At 44.4% G+C, this 11,704-nt stretch overlaps 1 protein-coding gene across 1 annotated transcript in view; it reads left to right on the forward strand.

Annotated features, from left to right (window-relative positions):
* Positions 1-9,528: 9,528 nt before the first annotated feature.
* The window catches only part of LOC137657813 (uncharacterized), a 45,535-nt gene continuing 43,359 nt past the window's right edge, over positions 9,529-11,704 (forward strand). The window contains exon 1 of the mRNA XM_068392340.1: positions 9,529-9,894. Within this exon, the coding sequence (XP_068248441.1) occupies positions 9,711-9,894 (184 nt within the window). The 5' untranslated portion in view covers positions 9,529-9,710. The remainder of the gene's footprint in view (positions 9,895-11,704) is intronic.

An 11,704-nucleotide genomic window follows, 5' to 3' on the forward strand; every position in this document is an offset into this window, starting at 1 on the left:
GGGTGCTGGGCGTAGGCGAGCACATGCTTTTGGTAATTTGTTAAAGATGTCGTTGGACAGATCAATTTGGAAAGCATATAGAATTGGTCTAGTCAAAGCCGATTTGCAGGTTGAAATCGTATTGGCTGCTAATCCTTGTCCATGAAGGTGAATGAAGAAGGACATACAGAAATCAATGGTGATTTCTTTAGGATTTTTTGCTTTAACAAAGGAGACCCATTTCCTCCAGGATGATTCATATTGCCGTCTCGTGGATTCGGTCTTGTATTCCTCTAGGAAGTCTAGACTTTTCTTCGAGATCCCAAACCTCTTCTTTGCGGCAAGGGAGAGAAAATCATGAGATGAAGGTCCTTGATTTTCGATGATGAAGCGAAGACAGTCGACTTCTGTACTTGTTGAGAGAGAACTGGGCCCGGGAGAGGGATCAGCTTGGGCTGCAGCTCCAGGACCAGGGGGGTACCAGTTGCTCCGGGGCCACTTGGGAGCCACTAGGGCCGCTGTCCCTTTGAAGGTTCTCAGTTTGGAGAGGACTTTCAACAGAAGGTTGGTGGGAGGGAACAGGTATATCTTGGACCATCTGTTCCAGTCCAGTGACATGGCGTCCACCGCTTCTGCTTTGGGGTCCTCGTACGGGGCTACGTACAGAGGAAGTTGATTGTTGTCGCTCGTTGCAAAGAGAACTATCTGAAGTTCTGGGACTTGATGAGAGATGAAGGAGAATGATCTTGCGTCTAGAGACCATTCCGACTCTATCGGGTTTGTCCGAGATAGAGCATCCGCTGTCACGTTGCGGAATCCTTGTAGGTGAACTGCAGACAGGTGCCACTTCTTCTTCTCCGCCAGACGGAAGATTGGGAGAAGCACCTGATTTATCTGGGGCGATCTTGAGCCCTGGCGATTGAGACAACGAACTACCACCGAGTTGTCTAGGGTTAGACGGATGTGGATCGAGGGCGGCGGGGATAACTTCTTCAGAGTAAGAAGGACCGCCATGGCCTCCAAGATGTTTATGTGGAACGTCTTGAATAGTGGAGACCAGGTCCCTTGAGCTTGTTTCAGGTGGGAGTGACCTCCCCAGCCCTCCAGTGAGGCATCCGTGTGGATGTTGAGAGATGGAGGAGGGTGTTGGAGAGGAATGGACCTTTTCAGGGCCTTTGCTTCCGACCACGGCTTTAGGAGGCGTCGAAGTCTGTTTGGAAGCCGTCTCTTGAGGTCTCTTCGAGCGATGGATGCCGATCGTCTCCAGACTCCCGCGGCATCCTTTAGCTGTGCGCGAAGCACTGGGTTTGTCACTGAGGCGAATTGTAGCGAGCCTAGAACTCGTTCCTGCTGTCGTCTTGAAATGCGTTTGGATTTCAGTAGTCGCTTGACAGACCCTGCTATTTCCTTCCTTTTCTTCTGGGGGATGGAAAGGCGGTGTGACTGAAGATTCCAGTGGATTCCCAGCCACTGAAACTTCTGAGCTGGAGAGAGGCGAGATTTCTTCTCGTTGATCTTGAATCCCAGGTGTTCTAAGTACTGGGTAACTTCGTCGCAAGACTTTGCACATTCTTCGGGCGATGGAGCCCAGACTAGCCAGTCGTCGAGGTAGGCCATCACCTGGACGTTTCTTAGGCGGAGCTGTTGTACTATGGCATCCGCCAGCTTTGTGAAGATCCGAGGGGCCACATTGAGGCCGAATGGCATGGCCCGGAAGGCGTAGCTTTTCCTTTGGAGTCGAAATCCTAGGTAGGAGGAAGCGTGATGGTTCATTGGAATGTGCCAATAGGCATCCGCCAGGTCTATAGAGACCGTGTAGGAACCTTGAGGCAGAAGGGTCCTTATTTGTTGAAGCGTCAGCATCTTGAATTTGTTGTTCTCTATGAACTTGTTGAGGGGGGATAAGTCCAGAATGACTCTGAGCTTGTCTGAGTCCTTCTTGGGAACGCAAAACAGTCTCCCTTGGAACCTGGTGGACTTTACCTTCCTTATCACCTTCTTGTTCAAGAGGTCTAGAACATATTCTTCCAGAATGGGGGTCGATTGTTGAAAGAACCGCTGGAAGATTGGGGGTGGTTGCACCCAACTCCAGCCTAGACCGTTCTTGATGATGCTGTGTGCCCAAGGATCGAAGGTCCAACGATCCTGGAATTGGCGGAGTCTTCCTCCCACCAGAAGCACTTCATTGCTTCTGGTGTCCCGAGGACTTGTTGCCTCGGCCGCTAGCTCCCTTTCCTCCTCTACCTCTGGAGGGACGACGAGAGGCGTCTCTGCTTGCACCCCTGGACGAGCCTCTACCTCTGGCATGAAAGGTAGTGGATGGCTGCTCAAAGGCAGGGGTGAAGACCGGTGACTGTGACAACACCGGTTGGGGGACCAATTGAAAGGTCTGCTGTGGTTGGGCAACCACTTGGGAGGTAGCGGGTCCCGGAAACTGACGTCATTGTTGACGTTGCTGGGGTTTTGGTTTCTGAGGTTTCCTCTTAGGCTGAGGTCCATCGTCCTGAGAGGGTTTCCTTTTTCTGGACATGCCCCACTTGTGGAGAAGGTTCCTATTCTCCGTGGCGGCTCTGTCAGTTATTTCCTTGACAAGGTCAGAAGGAAACAGGTGCTTTCCCCAGATGTTGGAGGAAATCAGCCTCCGGGGTTCGTGTTTCACGGTGGCACCGACAAACACGAATTCACGACAGGCTCTACGAGCCTTTATGAAATGGTACAAGTCCTTCATTACTGTAAGTAAGTGGGATTTGGCTAGTACCATGTAGTGATCAGGTACTCTTGTGTCACAGGCCATAACTTCAAGTTGGACTTGATGAGAAAGAGATGCCGCAAGCCTCTCCTTCGTGTCTTGTTCCCGGCGAAGGAGGTGATCATTGAGCTTAGGGAGGTCCTCATTAAACTGACGTCCGGCGACGTCAGGATCGAGCCTACCCACGACGAAAGTATGTTGAACATCTTTCCATTGTCTAGTGTCAGGGGGTGTCACGATGGAGAAGGGTCTGCACTCCTCCAGTGCAGGGCAGGGTTTTCCTTCTTCCGCCGCTTTAAGGCATGCAGCTAAGGCCTTTTCCAGGAAAGGAAGAACCGCAGTGTCAGGTGCTACATAAGTAGGATGCTTCTTGCTCAAGGCAGGAAGCTTAGAGCAGGTAAAGCCCCTGCTCTTAAATGCGGAGGCTAGCATAGCCTGGGCCTTTGCGAGATCGAACACTATCTCTTCTTTAGGTTCGGTCTCCTCCTTCGAGGCAGGTTCGGAACGAAGCCGGACGTAACAGTCCGGGTAGGCCTCGAAGCTTGGGAAGAACTCCACATCTTCCAACGGGACCGTGCCAATCTTGTCACTAACAAAGATCCTGCCGGTCGCAATAACCATATGCTCTGCATACCTCCACGGGTTGGCATGAGAGCAAGCTGGGAGATCCTTAACCGAAATCTTCTTCGGTTCTCTGGATCCAATCATTGACCTGATGGACTCCTGGTTCTCCTTCAGTCTGTCGTCCATGACAGCTCTAATCAGCCGGATCAGTTCTTGGGTAGACGAAGAGGGATCCGGGGTCGAGGAGGTAGACGGAATGGACACATCCGTCGGTGTAGGAGTAGGCGGAGGGATGGATGAGGGAGGAGCTCCAAGCTCCGACTCGGTGTATTCCACCTTGTCTTCGTCCTCTTCGGCTCCTTGAGCCATAAGCGTCTTCTCCGTGTCTTCCGAGACGTCAGAGATCTGCTCATCATCCTCGGAATCTAATCGACACTCATGCATGGACTGAGCCATGACCACATCAGGTTCCACCGTAATTTGGACAGTGGGGATTGCGTCTTTCGGAACCACTGAGTCAGGGGAGGCCTTAGGGAACAACAGGGACCTCAGTTCTTCGGTGGCCAGGTACGGTCCGGTAGCATTTTTCTGAAAGCCACGCACCCACTTGCGCAGCTTTTCGCGAGAAATGTCTCTAACCTCCGCTGAGGGAGGGTTATGGAAGGCCTCAACTAGGTGGGCCTGGCAGACCGTACAATCCAGTGGATTCCAGAACTTCAAATCCCCTTTCTTGTCTGCACAAGGGGCGTGAGTCCTACAAGCCGTATGCCCGTAAAACTGCGGGCGTTTCACAGCGCAGAAGGCGAAGTCACACTTCATCTGCTCCTCCTGTGGAAGAAAGAGAAAATGAGTATGGGGGAGTCATAGGAATGACTCTTAAACTAAGTTAATATTAATCATTAATTTTAACTTAAGAAGGTGTGATGCATAGAGAATGAAAACAGTAAAGGAGAACATGCTCCATGCATCTCGCCCGGCTGGTTACCATAAGCTTGGTCCTGGGATAATCCAAATGACCGAGATCATTGGATATAGTTTCCTAGGATTCCCATTATATTGGAACTCCATGGAAAGCCAAGGACAAGGTTGGGATCGAATTCATTCGGTTCCCAGTTAAGAGCCAGAAGGCCTCATAAAGGTAACTGCTTCTGGCAACCAGCCGTGCTAAGATGCACATAGCATGCTGGAATTAGAAGAATGCAAAGAGACAGCATGATCACTAATAAAGCAGTACCAGGTACTGATCTTAAAAGCAAAGCAGCTTATCTATTTGCTATGTAGGGCTATCTTAGTCTTATGATAGCTACAGTGAGGGGGTGCAAGTATTCTTGACGCCTCCGGGGCATCCGGCAAGCCGCCGGCATGCCGGAGCTCGCTCCAGCATAGATTCTGGCATTAGAACAGACAATTTTCAAAAGTCAGTTAGATACCAGGATGGCGGCCGCCGGCACAGCGGCGGCACGCCGGCAAGGAGCGGCGGCTCCGGCAGCCGGAGGATGCCAGGTTGGTGACTGGGATAAGGATGGTACAGGTAGTATCGGGTTGCCGGCAGTATATGCCGGCACTCCGGTGATCGACCGGCAAGCGGACGATTAGATAGGAGTAGGAGAGCCGCCGGTAGTAGCCGGCGGCAGCCGGCAGTCCCTCGGTACACGGGGGGCTGGCGGCAAGGGTAGGGAAGTCACCAAGAGGGAGGCAGGTATTGCCGACAGTAGAGGCGGCAAGAGACCGGCACCCGGATAGATAGAGAGACAGGGGGAGGGGGGAAGGAATGCAGGAAGTACCGTCAGGGTTCCAGACATCCCTCCCCCTCCCTGAGAGGGTGTACCCATGATAGAGACAGGCTCTAACATCCATAAGCAGGGGTCACTAGGGACCGGGAGCAGGTAGCCCAAGGGAGGGCTAGGGAACACCCAAGAGGGGGGGGGGAGACTCCCCTATGCAGAACTACACTAGTAACTAACCTTATAGGACACTATGAAGGTATATGTACCAGAGCGGACTGCACAGGGAAGCTCGGGTAGCCCTACTCATCCACCCTAAGGAGGATTTGTAGGACAGGGGACAGATGAGTATAAACTAACCTAAGCATAGGCTAGGCTATACAAGAGATAGGTGGGGAGGGAGAAGAGAGAGGTCTTCCCAGGAAGGGTTTCTGTACCAGAGCGGCCACTAAGGGAAGGGAGGACACTCCCTAACCTAAGATCAGGCTGATCGGCTAAAACGGTGCAAGAGTACAGTTTCAGCATGGAACAGAGAAACCTTCCTAACCCGACCTAGAGCAGGGCTAAAAGTCCTGAACTAGGCAAGGAAGAAGACATATCGCTATCGCAGGAAAGTCATAGACTATCCTAGCCATAGAGGTAGGCTAGCCTAACCTCACTCTCAGACGCAATCCTAAAGGGGGTTCATTCCTTTAGGGAGGACTGAGAGGCGATATATATACTCTATTAGACAATTAATCCCTTTACTCAGAAAAGGGATCAAGGCTAAATAGAGGGAATGCCAAGGCAGGGGATGAAGGAAGCATATAGGGGTCCTAAGGTTAGGTTAGGCTAGAAAGAATCACTGACTAGCCTATCCCCTATATGGTCCCTGGAGGCGAAAACATTTGCATCACTAGTCAAAAGTATTGTAAAATAATAATGCCACTATCTTCATAACTTAGTCTAGGATCACTAATAAATCATGCATGAACACTTGTATGTAGGCTCCTGGCCTGGGGGCTATAGTAGCCGACTGGTATGAGGTCAATCGATGACCGATAAAAAGCGTCTAAACACGATATAAAAGTTCCTAGCTATGAAGACTAAATAAACTAATGTATTCGATTAGTATATAAAGCCGGAAGCGTTGTTGTGGCTAACTAAATAAGACATGCAAAACAACAACGACGCCATAAAATGGCGGGTCCGGTAGAGGCACAGCTCTGCCACAAAACATCAATTATTTCGCAAAATAATATTTACTTTACGGCCAGAGCTTAATTAAACAATACTGGAACCTTGTACTCAACTTTCCAGAAGAAGGCGAGGCTGAAGGTAACGACATAGCGAAGATGCAAAGCGATAAAGTTAACACAAGGGAAAATCCGTCTAAGTAGGGCAGCTACTAAACAAAGGATAAAGACGCGCGTGACGTCATTAGAGCAATGGCGTCCGTTTGTTTACGTCTCGAGTATCAGTAGTAGCCACGAGTGAGATTAGCTGTGGAACGGCTCCCAGCTATTCTCAATCCTTACACACCGAAGCATTAACTCTGTTCGGGGTGGAGATAGCTATGTGGCACGTTCAGACATGCGTGTCCCCTGTTGTATTACGATGTCTTAAAGGGAAACCTTTGAGATACTCGCTCCAGAAGTTAGAATTCTGTGATAACCTGTGGTTAAATTCTCTGGGAATATCTTAGTAGTCTTATACCCAAGGAAGCTACCAAACAGGAACCTTCCATCAGGACGCCATGGCTTGAGCCCAAAAACAACGCTTGGTTGCGTTCTGTTCCAAATACTCTTGAAGCTTTGTATGTTTAACCACAATTGGTTTGTATTTAAATAACTCTTTAATTTACGTAACTCATTGATCTTAGCTTATTGCTATTTACATCTCGGTATCTATTTATAAGTCTGTTTAGCTAGGATTGTTTCCTGTGTTATTGAACATCACTAAACACCAATTAATTTTTTTGTATGTATATTAATTTTTATAAGCCAGACAGTAGGATTTCTTTATAATCACTTTCCCCTGGAGTTTCAAGAATGATCCTTGTATTTATAAAAAGCACCCTTCAGCGAACACGTACTCATGGAAATTTGAAGAAGAACCACTCGACCGGCTTGAACCAACTCAGCGGCGACAGGCAGGAGGGTTCGAGCGACCCACTTGAAAAACCTGGGCGCCGCTTCAACTTAGACGTCGTTTTAACTTAGGTGTCGCTTCAACTACCTGTTGGTCAACCAGTTACAAACCAACAGTATGCCTTGCTTTGGGCCATTATTTAGAAGATAGGCTGACGAAGACAAAACAAGACAGTGCAGAACTGAAGATGCACCGTGTTCTTAACAGTTCACAAGATGTTTTCACGACAAAGTCTACAATCAACCCTCAAGAGCGTGAGTACTAATTAATGGTGCTCAACCTTGGCCAAGGAACTGCCCCCCCCCCCTTTTTCTAGCCTTTATTTGACGATGTGCACATTCAGCTAGGAAGTCATGTTCAAACTGTCTGGTTTAATCAATCGTGGCGTGTCCGTTACCATAAGTTGTGTTCCCGTTCCCCTCTATCAAGTTTGAAATTTTTTGCCCGAGAGGAATGTGTTCAAAGTAGTGAGTAGAACTTTTGGTATTATTTCAGTCACCATTTTTACTTTCATTGGTTGATTAGTCATTTGATTATTGATTTACGGTTTAATTGATTTGACCATTTTCTTGGCATTTTTCATTTTTCATATGCCATGCGGTCTTTATTAAAATTTCAATTAGGTAGTTTTGCTGGATTTTTTTTCCTGTGTCAGTTAGATGAAAATTCCTGTTGTACTTTATGGAAATAAACGCCATTTTTAGGTTAAAATTATTAACTGTTTTTAACTTAACCTTTACATTTTGAAATGACTAAATGAGTTATCTCATGAGGTGAGATATGACTTAAGGGGAAGTTTATATTTACTTCAATGTAAAGCTATCGGTGTCAATCCTTTATTGTAATGTTCTACGGTATTACCTCCCGGTGGTCCTTAGGACGTTTTGACTTTTACAGTACTGCTCCCCCTAACTCTTTGTGAAACTGTCGTTAATGTAACTGATTCAGTCCAACCACACTTGATTGGGATTTACTATTCTGCGCCCTGGAGTAGCGTCTGAACATCAAGGTGATATCGGTTCCGACAGTCCCGGTATAGAATAATCTTTGGACTTAAACGTGTGTAGGGAAAGCAAACCGTCTTCGTTGCAGTTCTCTAGTTTGTCAAGTGTGAGAGTGTTGGCGCTCTATCCTTCAGGCTCGGGTCCGGAAATCAGAAACGGAGAGGCCTTTCCCGGAATTATTTCCCACAATTATTATTATTGTTATCATTATTGTTGTTGTTATTATTATTATTATTATTTAAGAAACGTTGCTATTGTCTTTCTGTAAAATCTGCACATAACATGGATGGCTGAATATGTCTGACCTGATGATAGTCTTCTGTTGGGAAAGTAACAATTAAATAATAGAAAGGTAGAATCAACTGTAATTCTAATAGCGAAGATAACTCACCACCTTGCTTATTTATTTATTAATTTTTGCTCAAACCGGAAAAAAAAGAAAAAAAAACATTGGGAGACTAAAATTGTAAAGTACGTGACTTGTAATGTGACTTGTAATGATTTGTTGCAAATTTTGAAATCACGATCCTAACTAACGTTTGTTTTATACATAAAACGACGTAAGCAAAAAAAAAAAGTAATAACTTTGAAATCGTACCCCAAATGCATAAATTGTTTTCATTAGACTATAGCGCTCTGCTTAAACTGCTGTCCATCTAGACGCCCTCTCTCCCAGTTTGAATACTTCTATCCAGACAGACAGCTCAAAGGCTAGCGTAAGGGATCCGTGCTACAGAAACGTATTTAATTTTTGTTCCGAAATATCATTTTAGCATGAAATGTCGCTTCTTAACGATCTAACATTATTCAATGATAAAATCATCCATAACAATTGACCAGAGTTGTCTCATACATACTCATATTTACAAAGTGAAATATAAGAATTAATACTAAGTGGCATTTTAGAACAACCCTTGTCCGAAGCAAAAATAAAAGTATCACCAGTTTTGCTGCATACTGTAGGCCTACATTGAATATTCATGCACAGTACATCGATTGTTTCTATTGATAACGGTTTCGGGGATTTTTATTGAATTCCATCTATATCTTGTGAAATAATTAAAATTACTATTACAATAACTAAAGTACCAGTCATATAGAGAAACTGTTACTATCACTACTTCTGAAGTTACTCTCGCTGTATTTCCTGATAAAACTAAAACACTTGCACTATGTTGTCCATAATGATTGCAGGTGTGTACCCACTAAAATTATTCTTGGTGCACAACATTATAGACTATTAATAGCACCGTTTACTTAACATTTTTTCCAGGTTCAAGGTTCGTATGACGTGCGTTATCTGATGTTTATCTAGATCTTCAGAACTTGATTAAGAGTTGCCAGAGCGGTCGGTAAAACTGTGATACCGTAGGTGAACGAACTAAAAAGTAAGGACAGCGATGTCTGACGGAGCTCTTCTCAAAGTCCTCCCATTTCCCGCGAACTGAGGTGCCGGGAGGTTGGCTGACTGGCGTCTGATGTCGAGTGGGACGTGAATTATTCTTTTTGTCGCTTGGATGTCTATTTCTTTTAGGTTACATTGAGAAAAATATCTCCAAAATGACATCAACAGAAACAATGGAGATGACACAGGTGACACATAAAGAATTTACGGATCCTATGGCAGTAACATGGTCCAGCAAATACACTGATAGTTTCCAGAAATACTGGAACAAGTTACCAAGAGTGGTTGGTACATTCATCGTTACTGTAGCAGTCTTCATCTTTGGTTGTTCTGTAAGAGGTTAGTCTGAACTAGAATTTTAATGAAAATATTAATGTGCACGTTTTGCTATTTAGCCTTCTGCAAAGCTGCCTCAAACCAAGAATTTGTGGGCGCATCGCTACCAGAGTAGGGAACCAAATATAATGTAACTTTCCTAGGCCATTTTTTACGGAAATTCCAAATCTGGTGGGTGATCAGCCAGGTTCGGGGATGTTTTCGAGATATTCAAATTTAAATTTTATGGGCTGCCTTAGCGCAAGAGCCTCTGGCTCGCACCTTCTGTGCAGGTCGTTCGGAGACCAAAGGTCAAATGTACTGTAGGTCATAACCGCCAGGTTCACTAAACTGATGAAAACATCTATATCCAAAACATCATATTATGTATTTTTAACATCTGAACTTTAAAAAGGATATCAGATATAAGATTATGGAGAATTGACCTACGCACAAAATTTCTAGTAGCAATTATTAAAAAATTATTACATATTGTTGTAAAATCATGCTTTTATCACTATTAAGGTAACTATTTGAATGAAAGACACGAAATAAAGGTCCAACAAAAAAGAACAATAAGAACACTAGGGGAATTTTAGTAAGAAAAAACATCACATTTCACACAGTCCAGATAAGATATCAAACAAATATTTTTCATTATAACTATCATCAGAATAGTCAGACGATTCATCTGTATTAAGAACTCTATCATTATCTATTAGGAGTTGGATAACATCATCTGGGTATGCTATTTCAACCCGATATCTTGATGAATCTGCAATCCATCCAACGATTCACTGGATTTTTCAATGATTGAATGTGCTTGTGATCCAGACGCCACATTCAGGCTACACGATTGTTGTGAATTGGATGTAAAAACAGGGCTGACAGACAAGGTCGCAATATGGTTAAATCAGCAATATTTGAATTAGTTAAAAAAAAAAAAAATAGCGGCTCTGGCTCTATTTTCCCTGCCCATAAATCGCACAAATGCGGAACATCCCTAAAGTTCATCAAATATTTCATTAGTTTAGTGTTCTTTGAAACCCAAGTCTCCAAAGGTTTTCTGGAAATTTATATCTTTTATTAGTGCCTACCACTCTTTCTTTCCTATCCTGAAGAATGAAGAAATGTAATCATTTCCTGAAGATGTGTGGAGCCTCAGTACTATGTCTTTTTGAAGTTCAGTAAGTTGATATCGACTAAAGTCAAGAAAGCGTAGATTTTTACCGCTCCCTTGATCAATGATAACCTTCGTATTTTCATACTCATTTTCCAAGAAAATTATAGGTATATCTCTATCCCCAGAACTTATTTGCACAACACAGACTGTTGAATGATCATGACCATCATTTTCACTTAATGCATGAATTAGAAGGTAGCACATCATTGTATCTACTTCAGCTTGGTCAGCTACTAGAGACGGTATTTCTGATGAGCATTTTAATGTTATTTTCATGCATGCTTCTTTTCTTTCAAAGTAGAAAACTCGGTCTTTCATATCATTCTTTTCTTCACAAAGAATGTGCTCTACCAATTCTAGCATTCTTTCTTTATTCCAACCAATAGATAGAAATTGACCAAAAAGGATGTGGAATTCTAATATCAGATGTTCAGAGAATATTTTCTTCTACTTGGCCTGTTGCCAAATATTCTGTTTGATGCTATTATACTGTATGTGTCACATGCAAGATAAACCATGCTTGTAATTCAAATGTATATTAGAAATAATCCTCTTAGCTAACAGCCTAAATGTAGCAGGAAATTTGAATGTCAGAGAAATATGCAATAAAATAAATCACATAAACTGCATTGTTTGGCACATTGTTGGTAA

The sequence above is a fragment of the Palaemon carinicauda genome, chromosome 18, assembly GCF_036898095.1.
Source record: "Palaemon carinicauda isolate YSFRI2023 chromosome 18, ASM3689809v2, whole genome shotgun sequence".
Taxonomy (NCBI): domain Eukaryota; kingdom Metazoa; phylum Arthropoda; class Malacostraca; order Decapoda; family Palaemonidae; genus Palaemon; species Palaemon carinicauda.